General features: G+C 42.5%; 1 protein-coding gene across 3 annotated transcripts in view; it reads right to left on the reverse strand.

The window, feature by feature from the left end:
- Positions 1-1,192: 1,192 nt before the first annotated feature.
- The window catches only part of LOC113031648 (HORMA domain-containing protein 1), a 42,045-nt gene continuing 18,902 nt past the window's right edge, over positions 1,193-24,335 (reverse strand). Inside the window, exons 1-2 of one of the 3 annotated variants that reach the window (XM_026183923.1) lie at positions 9,201-10,574; positions 1,193-2,922 (exon numbers count right to left, since the gene is read on the reverse strand). In XM_026183923.1, coding sequence (XP_026039708.1) covers positions 2,612-2,922; positions 9,201-10,245 — 1,356 coding nt within the window. In that variant the 5' untranslated portion in view covers positions 10,246-10,574 and the 3' untranslated portion in view covers positions 1,193-2,611. Of the gene's footprint in view, positions 2,923-9,200; positions 10,579-11,021; positions 11,148-24,335 lie in introns of those variants that run through there. The other 2 variants (XM_026183925.1, XM_026183924.1) reach the window with 2 other exon arrangements.

Raw genomic sequence — 24,335 nt, forward strand, 5'->3', positions numbered from 1 at the left:
GTGAGAAAATTAAATCTTAGGTGACTTCTCCTGATTTCAGCACCCACTACTCAGAATGGAAAATCCAGGTAAGGAAGGAGGACCTAGAACAAATGCCAAAACTCCAAATGATTTGGAAAGATCCATGAAGCTCTTACAGGGTCAGGGACAAGCCCCACAAGCCTTACAACAAAATCTAAGACTTCTCAAACACTGAACTTTGGATGGCAGAGGGCATAGGTCATAAAACTAAAGAATCTTACAAAAGAAATTAAAGATTCCCAGAAAACGAGAATGGGAAAAACCTTCAAAAGACCTTAAAAACCACGGGTACATAAATCCAATTCCCCGGAAGATGAGGAACACCCTTTAAGAATCACATTGGACAGCAAACAAACCCAGAAAAAAACTCCAGTATCTCAATTCAAGTTGAGGAAAACACGGGAGGAGTCAGGAGTGAACCCTACTAAACGTCTTGGAACTGAGACAACTAGCAGAAGCCTTTGCGTGTGGTGGACGGTGAGATCACACTGAGAAGGACATAGACAGTAGTGTCTGCACTGCACTGGGGAAGGGGTTAGGTGAGGGAGATTGGGCGGGGTGGGGGGTCATAACCATGCATTTCCCCAGGCAGATGCACAGTACGCATGTTTGCGCGTGACCCCGAAGGACTTACGCAACATTAGACAGTGCTTTAAGTGGGTCCCCAGACACATTACGCACTCTGCCAGATGGCATTGGTCTGAACACAACTTTACAAGCAACTTGTGAGCCTATGGGATGCCACATCATCTTTGTTATTATTGTTATTGTCATTATTGGTAGTATTATTAATTATAAATATTATCACAACATTCAAACAAGCTTTGGCCTTGGCGTTAAGAGCTGACAGCAGAGACATTTGCAAGAGTAAAGAATTCCCCATAATTCTACAACAAAACAAAGAAAACAAAAAGGGCCAGGCCTTAAAGATAGAGAGATACTTAACATCACTGGGTGGGTCGGGCTGGATCCGGGTGGATCGGGTACTGGGTTTAGGGATTCAGGCCGTACATTCAGGGAGGCAATGTTAATCTTTGGTATTACGATGGGATTCTACAGCTAAAAGTGCCCATCACAAAAAGTTTTCAGTTTCACACAGACATACAGAGCATTGTTAAATAAATACTTACAGTATATAGATAGCATAAATAAATAAATAACCAAATAAATAAAGGAAAGAAAAAGGGAAACCAATAAATACACAAATGCAGTAATAAATATGTTGATCAGATCATTAATTGCATTTGAAAAGTTCTTGGTTTGATTCATCTATTGGCTATAAGGAGGCATGGTTAAAGCCATTCCTTTGTGGACCAAAAAAATGACCTTGTACGTCAGCAGGGCTGAAACAAACTGCCCCACACTTCCAACGTGTTACTATAAATAGAGCGATGTGCTTGAAATCTGTACAAAAACATTGGAAAGAATCACATTCCTCCATTTTCTAGACATCTGTAAAAAAAAGATTTTGTAATGGAGGAGTATACAGTTGTTTGGAAATGAGTGGAAAAAATACTACAATGTCACTATACATTGTGTCAGGTGTACCTCTTCTCCAGAGAGCCTTTGTGTTCAAATTGTTTTTGTTTTCGTTTTTTTTGTGTGTGTGTTTTGGTTTTTTTCTTTTTGATTTGGAGTCCAAAAAAATGGCTGTGGAGCTTTAATTTGGAAGCTCAGTGAGAGTCTTAAAGCTAGACGGTTGCACCAACAAGTCTGTTTCTGTGTCCTACTTGTGTTTATCGATTCTGTCCTGGCATACGGTGAGATGTGCCGCGATTCCCCCTTGAAAACTCTGATTCATTCGAGGTGGGACCGTCTTGACACAATACAGAAGAGGCTCCTGTTGATGGGAAATGATTGACAATTGGGAGTCACAGGCGCTACAGAACCCTCCTGATTATTCCAGGCTCCAAGCTTGGAACAACGCCATACAGTCCTGGGAACCATTACCATGGAAACACATGCTAAGAAAAGGGCATTCAGTTCTCCAAGAAAAAAAAAAAGAGGACTTAAAAAAAATGCCTCTTCTTCCTCTTTCACCTTGATTCTGGAGGAATAAAGGGACTACAATAACATCGGGGAAGGATTAATGTCTTCGGATGATGGCGATCACTTGATTAGGAAGTTACACAATGAAGCTCTCCAGATGTGAGCAAACGACACCTCTTGATTCTTCACGTTTGGAGAGATGAGAAAAGATTTGAAGGTACACCAAAATATGCTTACTCCTGATTTGCAATACCCTCATTATCTCTAATCTACATAATCAAAATAATGCAATGAGATGGTGTCTATGTAAGGGTGTGACTCTTCTTTGAGTCAAATCATCTTTGCACCCTTGACTATACAGGCAAGACCTCACATCTTGCAATCATATCACTAAGCATTGCCCCTTCCTTTTCAAGGGAGCAATTAACTTTGGTTTGGGAAAAATGCTTCATCTTCATAAACTCATCTATAATAGCTGGCTCCATCTCTCCTTCTGATAACGAGGAGGACATTTATTACGGCTGATCTCTGCCTAGACCAGTCTATGTGCCCCCTTGCTCCCTCAGCGCCCTCCTCACCGCACCTCCGCGACGGTCTAGCATCACGCCGTGCTGCAGGACACTGCGGAGGAGGAAATGCTGGAGCCCGAGGAACCGGTGGAAGAAGGACGGCCCTCGTCTGCCCACTTGTTGAGGTTGCGTCGGCGGGCATTCATGAAGAAATTGCTGACAGTTGAGAGCTCCAGGCCCAGCTGCTGGGCAATGGTGACCTGGAGCTCTTTGGTTGGGCGGTGGTTCTCCCTGAAGATGGCCAGAAGCGTACGCCGCTGCAGGTCTGTGAACACCAGCCTGGTGCGCTTCGGGCCCTGGTTGCGCTCCAGCTTGTTCTGCTCCTGTTCCTTACGCTTGCAGGCTGCAGGCAGATGGATAAAAGATAAATTAAAAAAAGGAAAGGGGAAGCAGGTTAGCTAACAGACTGGCTGGCTAACTAGGACAAATGGATTAAGCTGTGGGAAAGTGGATTTGTTGAAAGAAAACAGATTAGCTAAGCAACTTTGATTAGTTAAAAGAGATGAATCAGCAACTTGTTTCACTGTGCAGTAAAGGAATCAAGATGTTCAACCTATCACATCTTATTACCAGTGAGCTGCTCTAAGCTGCTAGGGAGAAAAAAACATATAACTACATCCAGACCAAAGTCCTGAAGTCTTCCATGATGTTTTTCATTATTCCCTTTAATTACATTTTGGAAAATGGTCTAATTTTTTACATAGATATGGCCTGGAGACAAACTAAATCTGGTGTTGCACTGATAATGGCAATATCTTCCAAACAAAAATTGAATTCAAACACAAAAACAGATGTATATCAAATTTCTCCCCTTAAAAATTTGAAATATAACCTTTCATCACATCAAATGTCACGTTTTGTCCCTCTTAGACTCTCCCTTATTTAACATCCGTATATTTCTGCATCTTTAGTCCTCAGAAGATAAAAAGCTTTAGCAGCATTTGTCCAGTATCAAAGTTATCCAAATCCAATCTACAGTAACAGTTAAGTCTTCTGGTGATTCTTTTTTAAATCTAAGTCTTGCGTACAACAACCACAAAATAAAATCCCGGGGTCTGGGTTAAACACCACTCTAGCTGCGGCAGCCCGCCCAATTATATAATCGATATTTTCTCGCGAAAAAGTCTGAAATTTATTTTGAAGGGAAAAAAAAGAGTGCAAAGAACAGTTTTGTTTAGTGAGAGAGAAAAATAGCCTGATGCGTGTGGGCTGAGCTCAGATCCATTTTGAGAATCAGACGAGCATTTTGAATTCAGGCTGCATGTTCCTCTGCATATCCATCGCTGAACCTTTCACCTCTAACACGCTGTAATTCTGTATTTACAGGAAACACAACACCAACCTCTGCCTTTGTGTACCGAGCCAACTTCTCCTCCCTTCCCTCCCACCCTCCATCCCGCTCTTTTTCTCTAACCATCTCCCTCCACTTCCACTCTTTCCTTTCCCTTAGTGGACACTTCAACATCATTAGTTTCTCATAAAAGTCATTTACATGTGGCGGCAGTGAGTGAGTAATAATCACTTTAGGGGGAACTAATTTATTTTCTATTAAAGGCAGGTTACGTCAGGGGTGAGTGAAACAAGCAGAGTCGGCATTGCCCAGGGCATTTAGAAGCCTTAAGTGGGCTAAAACATATTTGGGAGAGTCGTGCAATTACCTAAATGCACACTTTTAAGAGGTTTCAATCAGCACTGTGCGGTTGCTGGGCGACTATTTTGCTGATGGTATCAAATGCATTTCTAAGTGTAAGCACACTGGTGTACGTGCACAAAAAACACAAAGACACAAATACACACACACAAATGAGCAAGGACAGATGGATTAGTGCCTATATAGAGAGTGGGGTTTTTTTCAGGGGGGGTATAAAATATGAATTCTTCTAATAGGTATGATATTAGATATGCATGTTATTTGGCATGTTGTGTCAGAAGCTTTCTCGATCTCAGAAAGATAAGATGCTGGGGTTACACATGCTCTTTGGGCTTTTTGAGCATTTAGCCAACCAAAACAGCCCTCAGTGTAACAAACGTGTCATTTTTATTGCAAGAAAAGAGAAACTCTTTCTTTCTTTTCGAGATTTAACACACACCATTTTTCAAGCAAGAGAGGAATAAGCTGTATTCGTGTTGAAGCTGGTTGAAATAATCCTGCTGCACAGGCAGATTTTTTTTTTAACTTATATTAAGAAAACACAGAGAAATATGTATGGAGTTCTATTATTGACAAAAAAAATATGTGATTATATGGAGATTTCAGCTCGCAATAACCTTGAGATCCAATATTTCAAACCCTAACACACGGAGAAACACAACCCAACTCACGCTGCAAACATACATTATATAAAACACAGATGCTGCCTTTTGCTCTCACAACAGCACTGACGCGTCCAATTGATTGGCTCACAGTTTCCCATTGAGAAACATCTCACATACTGAGGGGTGCTGCTGATGTTAACTGTATGACTGTCTTTTCACTCTTCAAACGCACAGTGGCAAATTTCTCTCATTAGCAGAGCGTTTTAGGAAAAAGTGTGACCTCACCGCCATCTTTTTTTTCACAGAGTGCAATCACAACAGCAGAATTAGACGCAGGTCTAAAGGGTGTGTGTGTGTGTGTGTGTGTGTGTGTGTGTGTGTGTGTGTGTGTGTGTGTGTGTGTGTGTGTGTGTGTGTGTGTGTACTTCGCACCGTCTGGCTTTGATTGCTCTAACATCCAGCTGAGTTTCTGAAACTTAAGTACTCAACTGGACATGAATAAATCTCCCCATGAATTCCCTGTGAACATTCTCCTCTAAAATCATTATCTGAAGGAAGTGTTTTGACTCGGGGATGCACTCTTGTCAACTTGAGATTACAGGGGCCTGTTAGCTTTTAGGCATCCAGAGCTCGTTTGCATTTCTGAGAGTTATCGAACCACGTCTCATTAAAATCTGAACAGGCCGAGATGTCAGCAACATGTCAATATCACCACAAGTGAAATTATATATATATATATATATATATATATATATATATAGTATTTGTGCTGCATTCTTCATAGGAGTTATACCATCACCACGGTCAATATTTCAGGGTTGGGGGTGTTGGGATGTGAGCTGCAGCTATGGAATGTATATACAGTGGTGCACTCTGAGCTCATGTAGTAATGAAAGGAATGACATGATAGTGCTGGCTAGCTCGCTTGTAGCGTGGATTTATGGCTCGTTGGAGGAGCTGCCGTGTCCTGCCGCTCTCCTCCTCCTCGCCGCCATCCTATCCTCAGCTCTCTCCCTTACTGACGATCATAACGCCGACCATTAAGTAAATGCTTCCTTATGCTGTAATCATGTGTAAAAGGCTCACAATTACCATGCTATAAATCCCCAGCACCGGGGCTACTCTTGGAGACATAAATATTCCCCTATAGGCTTCTTATGATCGTGGGAACAGCCCCTAATCATGATGTATGCCCCTGTCTCGTGTTGCTGAAACGTGATCGAAAGCCCTTTCCCTACCCCCTGGCGTCTCAGCCCCCCCCCCCCCCCCTCACAACCACCACCACTCCCCTCCCTGTCCTCTCCCTCCACACCCCCTCCACCCCCCACCCCCACCCAGCCCCAGCCCACCCCCTGCTGATTTCTTGGGCCAGGGGCTGATAGAAATTATTGATTAAATCTGTGCAGCTCAGACTCCTCGACCCACAGAGGCTGGTTAACCCCTTCAGCGCCAGAGTGGGGGGAGCTGCAAGAGTCAGATAAAAAAAAAAAAACAACACAACACAACAAAAACAACAACCCTGTTTGTTTGATGTTGCACAGCTAAGGTCACGCCGGCCTGTTTGCAATTCCTGATATGCAAATGGCATTGGGTTTGACCTTTGAGCCTCGCTAGCAAAACGTGAACTGTACGCAGCGAGCGGTGGACAAGGCTTTGTGGCTTTCATTACTGTGGGGGTGGTGCGGGCACTGGAGCTGACACGTAAACCGCATTGACCTTTCTTATTCATTTAGACCTTTAGTCAAGGGCTTCGGCCATCATCTTTAAAGTTATAGTCTCTGATCCCCCCTCCTTGACTTTAAGTGTCAGAGCAAGGCTGTGTGGTCTTTATCCTGCCTTCTTCTCTGACTAAATCCTGATTGCCTCCTCCACAGCCTGAGGTTGGGCTGGAGATGCATCTCATATACAGTGCAGTAATCCATACAGCACACACACAAGATACTGCAGATAAATCCCAGGGATCACAGTATTTTTACCAAAAGGTTTCTGCAAAAAAGACATATGAAAATACAAAATGGCAGCAACTAAATTCCACAATTACAGTGCGTCAAGCTTTGGAGAGAGCTCTGCAGCCCTCTATAGAAGAGACATTATGGAAATAACAGTGCTTCTGGCTGACACTAAAGGGCCTTCTATGTATTTAAGCAAGTGCTGCATTAAGGAGGATCATCTTAAAACTTGAGGCGTGAAGCAGAGAGCACTTGAGCTATCTTCAGACTGGGGAGCACAGGGCACCGCGCATTCTAATTCCAGTCTCGATTTGCCGATGCGGCCGAGGTGTGTGTGGGCAAAGCGTGCTGCTCTTTCCCATGGAAATCAATAGAGGCTTGTAATTAAACAAAAGGGGGTTGGCCAGGGGGGGGAAAACACAACAACCCCCTTCGGAAAGTAGGTTATGTAGAAAAGTGCCGAGCTGTCCAAATTGTGCCTTTGCCAAGAACTAAATATGCAATTTCAGAGAGTGTGAGAGCAGAGAGAGAGTAGGAGCATTGTCAAACATTAGTACGCTTCTCTGTGTAGGGACTTTAATTTTTTATGAGTCTGATTGATCGGCTGCTCGGACTTGGCGGTCTGACTCGTTAAAAATAATGTTTGTGTTTGTGACAATGAAGAAACAAGGATGCTGCACATAAAGAAAGAACGATGATTAAATCTGCTCCAAAGAACAAAGGGCTGATTTATCATGATGAAGATTTGCCTTTTCGTGGGGGAGATAATAGGTGTTTTGCGTACAAAGCATTCACACATCACGGGATGGGATTAATCAAACGGCGTTTGGGTCAAATTACAGAGCAAAACCCAAGATAACTAATCTTTAGAAAAGAGGTTTGGTTGTGATTGCGCTAACGTTTTGCTGAATGGAGGATGTACACATGTGCTCTCAGAGTTGAACAATCAAAGATCAATAATTGTGAAGGGATTGCAAGAGCGCACAATCATTACCTATGAACCCTATTGTGTTGCTCGGCTTAATCAGTCGAGCTGCCAACAGAAACGAAAGAAGCGGTGATCAAGTGGGGAGGCTCACACACACGTACAGCTCACAGACCCCCGCAGTGAGCCGACCACTTGCAGATACACACTCGTCTATGCTCATCTCATATTACCACGTTCACTTGGATCTCTTTCTGTGCTGCGTGTATCAGATGGGTCTTAGGTCCCTGTGGAGGGACTACACTGTAACACGGCACTGTACGGCGTGCTGTCACGTCTTGAATCCACATCCCCAAAGAATATTAAATGGCAAGCAGCACACTGTAATGTGCCTTTAAAAAATAATACTAGTAATAATTAAAATTTGCCATGAAATCTGTATAAAAAGCAAGAAATAATTACAATGAAATATTATTATTATGATATTTATTTAACTGAAAAGATGTAGCAAATCATAGCAAAAGAAGAAAGCTGGTGTTCTACATTGGAAAAAACTTTCTTTTTTTTTTTTTACTTTGTAACTAAATTCTATTAACTTTCAAAACTGTTGTCAAATTTTCCATATGACTGAGTGATTCTGCACTAATGACTACATGCACCTCACTTAAGCAGCAACATCTTCTTTTCCACATGTGAGAAACCTGGAAGGAGCTGCCTTAGAGCTGAACAACATCCGTATTTAGCCCCGCAGTAATTGCCTCAGTGACAACGTTGATAAAAGGTGTCTGGCAAAAGCTCAAGTCTAATTTGCATCAGTTACCTTGCCAACTCAACTTGAGTCAGGCGCTGAGCAGATATAAATCACTGCTGAAATTAATCAATCGCTTCAGAATGGCATATCTGCGCAAATTATTTTGTGGGCTCAAAAGCGATTAAATTGCCAATCGCTGCTCACACTGATCTTCATGGTTCATTTAAGAGGAGGGCAAATGTCTGTGGGGTTTTTTTTATTGTAGCTACTGTACAAATCAATAGGAACTGTTTGGGAGCAAAGTAAACAAAGGAACGGCACATATGGCCTGTTCTTGATCAAACTGACCTTAATGTGCTGCTAAGTTCTTATTACCCAGGCTGATGAGACAACAGACACAGCGGTTGTACATTCACAGCAGTGGGAAGGAGGGAAACATCAGTATGATGCTTTTGCTTTTACTCATGTACCAACCTGAGCTGCATACTGATTGCTGGAGAGGAGATTTTTTTTGGAAGACACGGAGAAGGGAGGCGTTTGGGGAAAACAAGGAGAGTGAGCGTGTCTGTTGTTGTGGTTTCTGTTTGAGCCTCTGTGTGTGTGTGTGTGTGTGTGTGGTGTGTGTGTGTGTGTGTGTGTGTGTGTGTGTGTGTGTGTGTGTGTGTGTGTGTGTGTGTGTGTGTGTGTGTGTGTGTGTGTGTGTGTGTGTGGAAAAAATACAGAGTAAAGCCAGATCTTACCCTCCAGCCTGAGCGAGGCCATTCTTTGAAACTCCGGTTCCTGGAGCCAGCGGGACATCCTTTTAAAGGTCTCACGGCCAGACTTGAGCTTGCCCCAGGGCTTAGGGTTCCTCAGGAGGTCAGACAGTGTGCCCTGTGACCTACACAAAACCCTCTCAGCAAAGATGGCCTGGGGGATGCTGTACCTCTTCAGCTCAGTGATGATCCTTTGGGCCACATCCCTGGTGTTGATCTCCTCTCCAGTGCTGCCTCCACTGCCCTGTGAGCCCAGCAGCATGCCCTCGCTGGGTGAGGATGAAGCAGACGATGAAGAGTGCAGGTGGTCACCCATCTTGGTGGCCTGCTGGCTCGGGTGATGGTGTGGCTGGTAGTGCTGGCTATAGATGTGTGGGTGATGGCCTGGGGCATGCTGGTGAGTCTCCATTTTATTTAGCTGATGCCCCACTGAAACATCACCTCCTCCTAGGCCTGGCGGTGACATCTCTCGGCCAAAATCCGATGTTCGGCAGAAAAGGCTCCCGCCATGTACATCATAACCACCAGGGAGCATCTGACTGCCGTTACCATTAGGGCTGTTGCCCAGACTTCCGTAGCCATGCATGGAGGAACCCAGGCCTGATCCTGTGGATGGAGGCGACAGGCTTTGGGACATGGCCAGTTCCTTGCCATAAGGGTTGTAGAAGTTGGTGCTGAGGCCTCGATCCTCACGCATAAGGGTAAAGCTACCAATAACATTGCTGACAGGGAGACAGGGGTGATGGTGATGGTGGTGGTGGAACTTGTCGTCAAAGGGCTGCAGGGGGGTCAGGGTAGTGTATGTGCTGCCAGAGCTGGATGGGGAGTCGCCGCTGTAGCCCAGTGCTGACATGGAGTGATCGAAGCCTGGTGGACGGGGCTCAGGTTCCAGAGACATGGAGGAGCCCCCAAGGGAAGGCCTGGGGAAAGCAGCTGAAAGGTCCCGGGAGTGCAGCATAGCCCTGCCATCCTGGCTGTGAGCCAGATCAGAGTGGCTGTGGAGGGACATCTCCCCTAGACTCCCATCCATCGTTAATTTCAACAAATAAAGTTGTATTTCTTGCCGTGATGTGTGGCTGGTCTCCTCTTGTTATTGTTGTTGGACAACTGGGCCAACAGTCTGTAAGGTCTCTTGTTACACCAGACTATAGATTTATTGATTTGTGAATTAATTGATTTCCGGGCTTATAGGGTGTCTAATTAATTATCTGATAACGTTAAGTACTTCCTCAAACTCCCGGAAAACGAGATTGCAACAACATTAGGAGCTCTAACTGAGATTTTATTCTCGCTTGTGCATCAGCGCTCTGCTTGTCTCTTTGGTGCTCAGCTTGGTTCCTCGGCAAAAGCCTCGCTTTTGTGCCTGCGTGAGACAAGACAGGCGCTGTTATTCGCTTTATTTAAACTTCAGTCGTTACAGAGAAAAAATAAAGCAGCCCAGTGAGAGAAAATAAAATGTAGCCCAAACAACAACAAGAGCAACAAATAATTTAAAAAAATTAATTAAAAAGCACTTTTGTTTTTCTGCCACACACACTCCTCGGAAAGCGCCAGAAAACACAGATATCACTTTTCACTCCAACCTAATATTCTCTTGGAATGTAATATTTTTGCTCTTTTTGAATCTTATGCAAAGTTATGATACAGAAGCAGCCCACAGCGCGCATGCGAAGCGCTGTAAATGACCAGTTCCTTTGCATTTTCGCTCCACATGTAGGACACGTAAACTAACTATCACACATGGTGGCGATTCAGAAAATATATCACCACCACGTATTGGTTTTACAAAAACGTGCAAAATCCTACCTTTATTATCCACTTCTCAGAGCGCGTCCGCGACTCTTGTCCGTCCTGTGCATCTCTCCGACTCTGTCAGCAAGCAGCCTGCAGATTCACACAATTGGTCCGCTGCGCCCCGGGGTGTAACATTCACTAAAACCAGACACCACAAACCATCTGCGGTCACAAACGAGCCTCTCTCGGTCTTTCCGTCCTTGTTTTTCTCCCAGTCTTTGGTTTTCACTCCAAAAAATGTCCCGTTCTAGCCTCGTTTGTTGCTCTACACTAGCAGCTCTCTTCTTGTTCTTTCATTATCTCGTGAGATTTTCCTCCTCCTCCTCCTCTTCCCTCTGCCTGCCACTTCATCGATCTCACCACCAACTCTTTCTCCTTCTCCTCCTCCTCCTCCTCCCCCTTGCTCACATTGACTCTCTGCTTTCAGTGCGTCACGGCCTTAAAAATCTGACAGATGTGCGATGAAATTCCTACTCCAATTAACCCTTTCTCTCCGGGGGGAGGAGGGGAGAGGGTGTGGGTGTGACGAGGCGGGGGAAGCGTTGAGGTGGAGATGCTCTCTTTCTCATAACCCCACAGGTTAAGCCTTCTTCAGCTGATTGCAAGCACAACTTATGAATTATGTGCGCACAGCCTGGTCATTCTGCTGCGCTCGCCTGTTTATCGCGTCTGATCAATTGATTTCACTGGCTGCAGCTAATGTCATTCTGTCCTTTTTATGTAACAAGTAATGCTGTTGCTCCTTTTGTCAGTATGAAATAATATATCACGAAGACGGAAAGAGACCACGCTAGCTAACACGCGAGCCTTTTGTTTTTGAAATTATTATTAATGCTATTTTCATTTATTAATGTCATGATTTTGTCAAAGGTTGTGCTTTCCCCCCTAATATAATTTCAAGTATATGTGCAGAACAGGAGGCCCTTTTAGTGAATATGTAGTTATATGAGTCACTTCACTAACTGAGGGGAAAAATAGAAATAAATATAAAAAAATAGAAATAAATAAATAATATAAACATATCTCATTTAGCAGTGTGTTGTGTATAAAATTCAACCCATGCCACAATTTATTTGTTTTTATTATTTTCTTTATAAACTATTAATAGAAAATGATTTGTGCTTTTGGTCTTAATATCTTGTGTTGGTTTAATGTAAATCCTACCTCTCAGGAAAACAATGGTGTCAAGTGGCGCTCGTGTTTTGCTCAGCTCTTAATCAGCACTCAGCACGCGCCTCCATTCACTCACACTGCCAACACTTCAATCTGGAAAGTCCCTAAAGAAGATCAATGCGACCCTTTTTTCCAGAAGCCCCACGACCTGCTGCTGTCGCAGCACCACGTAGACACATATAATGCAGGCCCGGAATACGGAGAGCGCGTGCGTGTGTAAATTTAGCATCTTACAATACCTGGTTTTCTGTTTGTTTTTTGTTTTGTTTGTTTTTTAGTTTATTCTCGTTTTGTGTGTGGGAGCGCGCTAATGCGCGCCTGCATACATGGCTCTGTGCACTTATGGTGTGGCTTGTGCAACTTGTGTGTTTACATGAGAGTGCCTGCATGCGCATACAATATGCGCAAATTACATCTGGTCTGTGTGGCGAGACCTGAGCGTGCATGTTTGCGCGCGAATCGGCCTCAGAGAGAAACAGGGAGACAGACAGAAGCAGGGAGGCAGAGCGCATACTAATCATATCTGTCTGTCAGTTTAATTTTCAGAGATGAGCAGTTCTGGCGTTTGGAAACAGCGAAGCGGTGCGCGGTGTGGGACCGCGGGCTTCCTGGAGCAGATGCTGCCCTATCGATCCGCCCCGCGCACAGCAAGCACGAAGGGATGCGTGTATGGATGGCAAGTAGCTGGAGGTAAAAATGGTCAACGGCTACAGAACGAAAATAAAAGGTCCTCTCGGAGGTCGGGGTGAAAGTTCACCTGCTGTGGCTGGAAAACCCGAGAAAGCAGGCCGACACCCGAGCTGCAAAACGCCCCAACTTTTACGCAGCGGGCCTAGAGGGGAAACTGACACACAGCAGGATGTTCAGGGTGTGGGTTTGTCAACACTGGGTTTTGAAGTTAGCCACATACAGTCATAACAATTCTGAAAAAGCCTCATATTTCTGTCTTATGCCTAATGAGTTCTGATGAAAAAAATGCATTTCTATCCACCTGATTTATCTGATTTATTCAAGCTTCAAATCTTTTGATCACAGATAATAAGCGTATTTCCATTTTAGGCATTTAGCTGATGCTCTGAGAGTCACTTTCCTCACAATGAGAGCGGCAGCAGGATCAGCAACACTGCAGCCAAAACATTTACATTTCAGCCATTTAGCTGATGCCCTCAGAAGGACTTGGGAAAAGAAACGGTGGATGCCCAACTTCCCCATTACAATACAGGCAATAAATATACCGAAGGATGCTCTGTTTGAGTATTAACTGCAGCTCTTATCAAAGGAAGGCCTGCTTTATAGATACGGTGGGTGGGGAAAGACTTTTTAATCTAAATCCAATGCTGAGCCTTTTTAGATTGCAACCGTTTAGCTGAAGTTTCATTAAAGACACATATGACTGCAGTCCTCCATCGCCAATAAAACAAACATGCAATAGCAGGAAGGTCAGGGGGTCAAAGGACATTGTCCTGACCTTAAAATGACCATGCATGCAGCAGAAAATAAACAGAATCAGTCAAAGGAACAGAAGCGGCTGATTTTCTGTTGCACTGATTAAGGACGGTGTGAGAGAGAGAGACAGCTTCTCCCGAGCAGATGAATTTCCAGCATCTGGCTTGTCAAGATTCATAAATTCATATTTTATTAGGAAAAAAAATGTCTGCAGATATGGACGTGCTATGAATGCTGGACACGACGGCCTGCAAACATCCACCACACTGATCTGTAGGAGAAAAATACAGCAACGTTTTTGTTTTCATCCTGCAGCTTACACTCCCTTCTCAAATCTTCTGGTTAATCACCGAGTAAACGTGATCACTTATGGGTAAATCATAATGGATGAAGCGCACGCGCAGGGTTGCAGTTTTGAATGAGATATTGACGCTCTCTTTGCAGCCGTGAAAAAGAAAAAAATAAGCACCCAAATTGACGATTTTATGCAGCCTGTTTCAGGGAAAAGGAATTTATTCTGAAGAATTAAACGACAAAAAGCAGCATCCTTCTCATTCTGGTGACTTAAGTCATGAGATTTTGCCTGTTCAGTTGCAAACATAGACATTAATATATATTTCATATATTCATGCATCCTTAAAAATCTCTTGTTGATGATGAGGTGGAAGATTCAAGGTTTCATTCTCATATTAGATTAGTTTGTTTTCATCTCATCTACACACCCATGCGTCATTTAATCACGCAAGCGCACATACACGCGCGCGCGCGATAATGGCTGGTATTTGTGGCATCTACAATCTTGAGTGTTGCGTGGGTGTGTAAACACTTCAGCTCGCAGCACGCATACGCTACACAATGAACACAAAACACAAGTTGATTTTCAAGTTATTTATTGTCATATGTAAGAAAACTTACAGAACAGTTAATATTCCCCCATGTCTTATTTTGAAAGAAAAATATACAGTGGACAAGTTTTCATCTTTTTTGTGACAAAAAACAACTTCATAAACACGCGTACTGGAAACAAAGTTCATCAGGGATATTACAAAAAAAAGCTTCAGGTGTGAAAAGCTCAGTTTTCATACCTGAAGTTTCCATCAGTAATGTTGGTTTTATTCATCACATTCACACATATACATTCATCAAGTCTAACTTTCTCACTCATTTCACCGCCCCCCGTTACCTGTCACTTCTATTTTGCTTGACAATGACAATGTGCCATGAAGGGTTTGCTATAAACGTCGCACATTTATTTACAACTAGTTTATATATGATCCAAACTAAAACCATGTGAGACAAATATGTGGGAGTGGGGGATTTTCTATGTGATGGAAATCATTAGAAAAGGGCGACCGTGAAAAAACAAATATCACCTGTTCCTCTGCAAGACACGCAAATATGGCTTTCACGAGACGATTAAAAAAATCACAACTACAGTTGTTAATAAAGTAATAAATTCCTTATGCTGCCAAAGATGGTTTTTATTATTAGATACCTGGCATTATTTACCAGCGGAAATATTTAAAAAGAAAAATAATAATAATAATGGTTTTTCCATATGTAGACAAAAAACTATCTATTAAATTGACTTCAGAAATTTTGGTAGCACTGTTATTTGATTTTTTTGTGTCAGATAGAAGTTTTAAAGCAGACATTTAAAACTTATTAATCAAACTTTGACGTTTTTGTGCCGACTGAGACTTAGTTTTAATGCTCTTGTCATGCACATCTTTAGACTGACTTTGTAAAGAGTTAACAAATGTAATTAAAGCAACAACTTTCCTTATATTATTTTCTAAAAATGTTTATTATTTAACCGGTTTTTACTAAGGTGCCTGACAATGTTTGTATTTTTTAAAGCACATAATAACTAAGTTATAACTTGAAAACTAGCAAAGACAAAGGGAAAAAATTAATAAATAAAATGTAACAATTTGCGTCTGCAAAATAAACAAACAAAAACATTTAATTTTGACATCACACGAGCTCAGTGAAATTTACCCTGTTATAATTTACAAATAAAACTTTCACTAGTGAATAATAATATTTTATCACTTTGACAGTGCGCTGTTTTTCTCTTCCTTTGCCCCTGTTGTTGCCTTTTCTCCCCTTTCCCTTCCCTAACTGATCGATAGAATCAATTATTACCACGAGACCTGGCGTTACACAGATCACAATGTGAATAATCAATAACTAAATAAGTATGGCTAGATGAGACCTGAATGGGAAGAAAATGAACAAAATATACCTGATGATAATAATGGTAGAAATGAGCACAGATGTAACCACCATATTGACTCAACACATTTAGCTGGTTATCAGACAAGCTGAATGAATGACGCACTCATTAACCTGCAAGACTGATTCTGCGCAACATACACGTGGCTCATTATGAAGTTAAAAATGATTTCAGCATTTGATCTGTTCACCAATATGAGAAAATGTGATCAATATGATGCTGGGTGATCCTTTTATGGCCTTTTCACATACGCTGTTTTAAGGGGGGTTGAAACAAACAAGAATAAGCTGCAGGCAAATATGTTTTCATGATGCAGGCCTACAATTTATCAGTGTATGGCCTGATAAAAAAAACACACACACACACACACACACACACACACAAACACACACACTGTTAACTGAATATGAACACTCGATTTCACACTAAATATTACAGCAAAATGAATAAAGCCTAATATTATACTATATTATTTATAATAGATATTTATTCTCACACCATATTCAGCGGTGGTTAAGTTAGCCTACAGCTCAAAACATAGAAATATGTTTAACAAAAAAAACCCCCTAAATAAATAAATAAAAATCTATTTTTTCGACACAGAGTGGAGTCCACCTGGCCCCATCCTCCATCAGGTCGAAAATGTAAAATAGCCTACTGGAGCTGCTGCTGGAAAGTTTGAGCAAGTGAATGAATGATAATCACATTATTTTCGTCTATTATTTGCAGGTTTAGTTGCAGTAATGATCGTGTACGCCGTGATGTGGAACTTGACTTCGCAGCGTGAATAATGTTATTATCGATCATATCTGGATTAATGCAAATTCACTCGTTTAATTCACTGAGTTCGCCTCCTGTGCCCACGAGCCAATAATGCACTACAGAAAAGAAAAAAATCTACAAAACTTGCAAAAAGCAAAGAAAACATGAGGAGAAATTAAATGATTTCATTTGTTATATTTTCCCTTCGAACAGCATATCAAGGTGTTTAAAATATCTCTCGGACTTTTTATAATTTTTTTTTATTTATGGGAAGATAAAAGCTTTTATTTTGTGAAGTTGTAAGGGATAAAGTGTAGGTGTGTGCGTGTGTTTGTGTGTGTGTGTGAGCGCACATCAGTTAATATCGATCCGTGCATTTTAAACAGCCTCCTATTTGCCCTACAACTATTTTTCATATAAAATGCAAATATGTCCCTCTGTAATTGGCTCTGCATTCTTTATGTAAATGAAATTATCTGCTGGCCCCCGTCCGCGAGGGGAGAAAAGAAAAAGTGTTTATGCAAAATGGAGCTCAAGGGGGTGCAAAGGTCGATAAGTTGCAACTTGTCTGAGTTTATTCCCCCCCCCCCTCTCTGTGCATGTGTCTATTTCTGAGTCAGTGCTCATTACAAGTTCGTAAAAGTTAAACAATTAGCGCTTTCCAATGTTAGTCGGGGAGCAGTGGAAGTAAACGAAGCCCTGCACTCAGACGTTTTCACCAAGTTTTGAAAAATGATTTAAATTTGGTGCTTTAACTGTGCAGGTCGGTCAGAAATTATGTTTTCATGTTCATCACCTTATACTGAGACAAATATGTTAAATTGTAACTGTGTTTTACATCTACAAATTTTTTTTTGTCTAAGCTTTAATTGCATATAGGTGTTGTTGCTGAAAGTGCAGGGGTTTAGTAATAATTAATCCAATTTATTTTTCTGGGGCTTGAGTGTTAAGTGGAGGCCAATAAGATGTCACATGAATGTACATGAATATCATTTGCAAAATTAATCAAACCCACTCACACTTACCCCCCCCCCCCCAAAAAAAAGGAAAAAAGAAGAAAAAAATAACATTTGTAGGGGGAAAGGACTGTGAAGGTCATTTTCAACCCTTTTCCCTTCCAATAAAAAATAAAATAATATACTTTAGTAATTAGGCAACCAAATAATGTTAAAAAAAAAGAGTTTGGTCTCAGTCAGTGGATTTGTTTTGTTGTCATTTTCCACTTGTTTTCTGATTGGAGATCAGATTAATGGCAGGGCCGAGAGACACATACTTTGAGTGAATTTTAAAAAGATTCCACACAAAGATCACGCATGCTAAAGAAAAACAAGACGCAAGAACAACACATGGCCTAATGTATAATACACACATGCATTTCTGGGCCTGGATTGTTAGCACTGCAAGCTGCAGGTATACATTCACAGCAACACTGCACAAAATACACATTACCGAAAATGTCACCATATTACTGTATGCGGCAAACAGCCTGAGCTATTTTTCTAAATGAGACAACATGCACATGTCCATTTCTAATGAGAGTCGGCTCCCTGGTGAAACACTGAAACCCACGTTCTTCTCTTACATGCAAAATTACTGAGAAACAAGCAGACACACCAACTCAAATGCCTCCACACAAACATACACATAAACAAGTTTGCATCCTGTTTTTCATCCCTCCCTCTCTTCCTCCATCTTGCCCTTCACACCTTCTGGTCCCTATCGGAATAAAACACGCCCTTTCTCAGGCAACCTTGGTGTGCATCTTAAGAAATCCCTTGTTGCATGCTGCTTAACATGGTCACTAACAGATAAAAATACCTTTTAAAAAGCATCTACATATTGATCACATAAAAACTCGCAGCTATTTTCGGCTGCGGTAATGCATGCGTTTGCCAAGGCCTGTCAGTCTCTAAGGGTGTGTGAGTGTGTGTCTACGCTAGCTTTCAGGTGTGTGTGTATAAGCTTGTGAGAGTGTGTGTGGGTGTAAAAGTGTGTGTCTACCAGCTGAAAACTGTGTGTCAGCCTATCCAGCCAGTGTAACTTGGTGGGGGATCAAAGGCAGCAGGGTTTCTCTCTTTTTCCTGGTTTTTCCAGTCAGGTTCCCCCCCACCACCACCACCCCCCTCCCTTTTACTTCCACCCCCTCACCACTGCCACCACCTCCTCCTCTTCCTCACCCTCCTCCTCTTCTCTTGCATCCGCTCCTCGCTTCCCTCTCTCCTCCTCTTCCCAATTATTCCCTGATTTTCCTTCCCTGCTCGGCTGTTAAATCCACTCTGCATCCTTTTCTTTTCCCCGGCATCGGCTGCTGCTTCCTCTCCGTCCATCCGAGCTGAGGGAAGGAGTGCGTGTGTGTGTGCAGCCTCATCTGTCTCTCTTTCACTCCCTCTCCCTCTCTCTCTCTCTTCTCTCTTTAATCAGCATGTTAATAAGAAAGGTAACTAATCAATACATTCAATGGCCTGGCTTGGCGATTGATACGATCTCCATCCACCTCCCCCTCGCTCTGTGCTGCTAAACACACACGCACACATACGGATCAACACGCACACACGGACACACAACTGCAGGACTCTCTTGGGTGCAGAGGCCCTTAATGGTAATTTATTCAAGTCATTTTATTTAGAAGGCACATTAATAAACAGCAAAGCCTGACCTAAAATTATGTCAAAACTCTTCTCATGTGTGAGTAATCAGATGTTGGGACGTACACTGATAGTGATTCGAGTGCAGCTGACAAAGAAGTTAAAGAAATGCTCAAATACCTTTGATGCAGGACTTTTTTTTGTAGAATCATTTGGTTGTTAAGAGTGAGGCCTTTTGCTAGTCTCAGAGTCACATTAGTGATTGTGACAGATAAATTCAGGTTACAGGGTCAGCTCAAAGCAGTGACTTTTAGAGTCATAGCCCTTTTGCCTGATCCTTAAACAAACTAACTCAGACAGTAAAGTTGAGCTGCACTGCTATAAACACACATAACATGCACTCAGCCGCACCCCAAGCCCCACACTCGGTGCTATCAAACACTATTCTTCCACCTGTAAATTAACTCTTCAGACATATGCTTTTGGAGCGTACAGAGTGATGGTGGATGAGAAAATGGTCATGCATATCATAATTTTTTTAAAGGCTGGTTATACATGCACCAAGCAAAGTTGTTCTTTTAATAAGAAAAAGCCCTGATCACGTATCAGCAATTTGGAGGTAAAGTCAAAAGACCTGTTATGTCAATCAATTCTGAAAGAGCAGCTGTTCTGATTTTTCACCATGAAACCTGGCATGAACTCCCAAATACACGCCATACAAACAAGCATCGTCATTTTAAAATCAGTACAAGCATTCTGATCAAGTTGACTAAACTGAAAGCAATTCAATCGTTACATTAAAGTTACAGTGATCTACATGACAAAACACGAGAGTGTGTAACTTTCTCCTGATGAAAGGGGAAAAAAATGCTTTGGAAAACATTCACAGCTGTAGGCAGGTGGACTGAACTGTAGGACTGAATGCTTCTCAAAGACGAGATTGGAATAGAAAAAAAAGGTTTTAGGCAGATAATTTAAAACATTTAGCTTGTATTGAACTTTTCATGCTTTTCACTTATTACAGTTTTTGAGTTTTGAAGCTTTAAGGTACCAATCTCTCCTAATAAATGGCTGCCTTTATATCCAGCACTGTACTTTTGCTCTGTTCCATTTGTTCTCATCTTTAACTCTGTCTCCAGCCACCAAGCCCTAAATTCTCCCATTTAAAAAAAAGTCAGTTGCCAGTTGCTGTTAAAGGTATGTGGATATTTGGCCAGGGAGGTCCATGCATCCCTTTAGGGCACAAGATAGTTTGAAATCACAAGGGAAGGGAATATTTAAGAGCTGAATACTCACACAGCTTAGGGCTGCAAACAGAGAAACATCTCGCCTTATACCAAAGCAAACATCCACTTCTATCTCCCTGTCTCTCTCCCCAATATTATTAATAGATAGCAGGAAGGAAAATACACAAGCGCGCACACAAAGACACATAAGTCCTCCCTCCTCAGGATATGGAACTCCAACAGACATGAAAAAACTCAGGCTCCTTCTGAGGAGGACATTAGAGGCATGGCACAGGATGAAGGGAAATCCTTCATACAGGAACAACACAGGCAACTGCAAGAATGCAAGGTGGCCTTTCAGGGCTGACTGAATGGGTTTCTCCCCATGACCCTCACCCCGACACACACACAAGTACACACACAAACCTCCCACCCCCTTCTGTGCTGCTTTTTTGCCTTCTGGTAACTTCTGTCTCAGTGCAAAGCTTACAGTGTGAGGTAGATCCTTTTACATTTGTCTCCCAGTTTATCCCCCCACCCCTCCACCCCCCGTGCTTCTTCTTTTCCTCCTCCTCCTACTTCTGCTTCTTCTTCTTCTCTTTTACCTCCATATCATTTTTCACTCGCGCAGTGGAACAATCGATATGTAGAAAAGCGTTACGGTATCATGTATCATTGTGGAATATGTGATATAGATTATGGTCAGTTCATGTTTACAGTATTTTTCTTTTGTACTGTTTGCCATTTGTGTGTAGCCTGCATTTGACGAAGATTTATAATGCTTTTAAATTGAAGCTTTCGCTGACTGATTATTTAAAACAGAAGACTATATAAGTAAAAACACATGTTCATGTAAGATGTCTTATCATAAACCACAGTTGGAATAAAAAGCTGTAAAACATTCTACTTGCACGCCTATAATCAGTCTGCAGAAAGGAAAAGCACTTTATATTATAAACTGCATTTAAGCCTACAACGACAATGGATAAAAAATTTCACTCCGGACAAAAGGAACTCTGTGCTGCATATTTATATTGGCAGAACCATGACAATAAATTTCTCGACCTCTTCTGCTTGTAAATTGTACATTTCAGTAAATTGCTTTGGCTCTGTAATGAGAACTGTGGTGTACTTTTACTGTGACTGCAAGAAGACAATAACCTCCATTTTCAAATTTAGGCAATATGTTTTAGACAATGACTATCTGAATAGCCCTTTGTTTTCCAAATCAATATTTTCATATATGGTCAACGGCCGTTTTGAAATCACACGGGTGCCATAAATATTTTTCAGGGAATCTATTTTTGCAGAAGATGCTGTGACGTGAAACCTGAAACCTCATAAAAAACTGATCTAACAGCTGCTTTCCAATTGTACTCTGTTTTAATGTATGTCATAAACGTGCATATGGCAACGTGCGTGCAATGATACAGTACATGTTGACCGAGCATCGATCACAGCCGAGCACAACAAATATGCCACACAACAACACTGTGCTCTGATATTGTTTTTCTATATTTCTGCTTTGCCCGAGTTTCGCTGCAAGCTGAGGTCCAATTTCATTGCATTATCTGCATGTCCGGAGTGTCCCAGAGGGGCTGCAGAATGACCAGTGGCCCCACTGACCCTCAGAGCTGCTGTCACCCTTCATCACCCTGCTCTCCATCTTGGATGGTGTGGTCACCTAGCAACCGGGGCCAGAGTTCGCTGCTCATGGACCAGAGGCTATTGGGAAATCAATCGATACGCCTCAGCCCAACCTAGAGAGCTGCCTGCCTGCCTGGCTGGCTGGCTGTCCCCCCTCCTCCCCATACCTTCCCTCCTCACAATCTTCCTCCCTCTCTCCCTTGTTATGGCCAAATGAAGACGATGCAGTTCTCACTTTTCCACACCTCAGTGTACGTGGATATCCTGTTACAGGATAAGAAATGCCTCTGCTTGCCAGGGGCTTGCAGGTCCCGAGGCTGATGTATCTGTCCTGTCAACTGGCCTCCATTTCCACCAATGTTTGGATTGAGAGGCGGAGAGACAGCAATTAATCAAATTTCAGAGGAGCATTTCTCTCCTTTCATGGTATTGGCCGTGAAGAAGTGCTGACCAAAGATTACATTGGTGCACAGTTGCAGCTCACCCCACTCCGCCACCACATTTATGAATTTCTTTCAGCACATTGTGGCACTTTGGTGTTTCTGAGAGCAATAACTCCACCACTCCAATACTCCCTTGGCTCATCTTTTGGATCATTTCCACATGGGTCTATGTGAATCTAATTAGAAGCCTATCAGACATGAACACAAAGATCACTTTCATTAGCAGAACAATGATAAATGTTAAAGGGATTACAAGGTCCCCACTAAAATCAAAAAATGTGATTTTTTTAAGCTCATAAAAACATCTAGAAGGTCAGATCTGTTTAGCAGGACTTCTATTTATGATGAAGTTTCCTCACTGAAATCTTTACAATCAGACTGGGGTCAGCAACCTTTGATCCCCTCTGACCACGTTGGGAGGATGGGGAAAATTCGATCACCTTAAACAGTTCGAAGACAGAGGGCTCTGGGAGAAGGAGAAGACGATGAAAAGATGGGGGAGGACAGAGCTTGGAAGCAGAAGACAGAAGGGGTGGAGACAAAGAAGGAGGGGTCAGGTTAGAAATGACAAGAAACCGGTGCTCATCTGCTGCTCTCTGATCAGAGTCATCAAACTGAGCAGCTTAGCTAAAAGAGAATCCGGTGGTCCATCTGGGGTCCTGTGTGACACCTCCCGTTTCTCAAAGATATCTGAACTATAGTTATCTTTACTAATTTTGACAATGTAAACTCATGAATGTCGCATCAAATGAAAGAATAATTAATTTCAAAACGTAGAATGGTTGGAGCTATTTTGATGCGAAGTTTTGCTGCTTTTTGTTCGTTTCTATTGGGATGAAAAACAAAATTTTTGGAAACTATTTGCTAGACAATGCAAGTTATTTGTGGTGTCTGGAAATGTGTGATACTGATATAACTCATATCTGAAATTCCTTTGTTAAGAAAATCAGAAAAATATATTGAAAAACAAGTAACACTTCAAGCAGTAAATAATCTATTTGCATTTATTCGCAAAGACTAAAGTTCTTGGAAGTGCAAACATTCAACCCTATTGCATTAAAAAGTAGTTCTGCACACTTAATACTAAACAACAACAGGCAGCTGCAGTGCTCCCTCCCACCTCACTCCGGATTAGGCTGACAGATTTCTTGACTTTTGTTGTTGTCCATCTCTGCAACTAAGAAGATGATTCTACCTCTGTTGTGGGGTTTGCCAGATCCCCAGATGGTCATCCAGCACGTGGCTGGAGGTGGACTGTGAAATGACCCCCCCAGCTGGACACTGTGGCCAGGTCACTGATCTCTTAGCTGCCCCTGACCCCCCTCCTCTTCCTTTTTTTTGGGGCCAGCTGCCATCGCCACAGTCCTAGCCTAATGGTGTTGGATCACCTCCCCTCTGAAAACCCCCCAAATCACCGGCTAGCCAGGCCACAGGGAGTGTCCAGATGCCCTCTTACCCTCCCCTCCCTGAATACACTGGACACAGGAGAGTCAGGGGGGTGGGGAAGAGTGTAAAAGGGTGGGCTGGTCTGAGCCTCCCCCCTTAGTAAAAGACAGCAAAAAGGGGAGATGAGAGCAATAGCCACAAGGATGATGACCACATAGGCATGACATTGACACGGACGAAAGAAAAGAACCTTTTAACCATAAAAGTGGAATAGTCGCCTCTGGAAATTGGAGGCGACAGTAAATGCATTTGTGAGTGCCAGGGTGTCTCACTCATTGTCCCTATTACATGTCTCATGGAGGGCAGAGGAGAAGAGGGGGGACAGGCTGAAACTAGACTGGGAAAGGGAGGGGTGATGC

Source organism: Astatotilapia calliptera, chromosome 11 (genome assembly GCF_900246225.1).
Source record: "Astatotilapia calliptera chromosome 11, fAstCal1.2, whole genome shotgun sequence".
Taxonomy (NCBI): Eukaryota; Metazoa; Chordata; class Actinopteri; order Cichliformes; family Cichlidae; genus Astatotilapia; species Astatotilapia calliptera.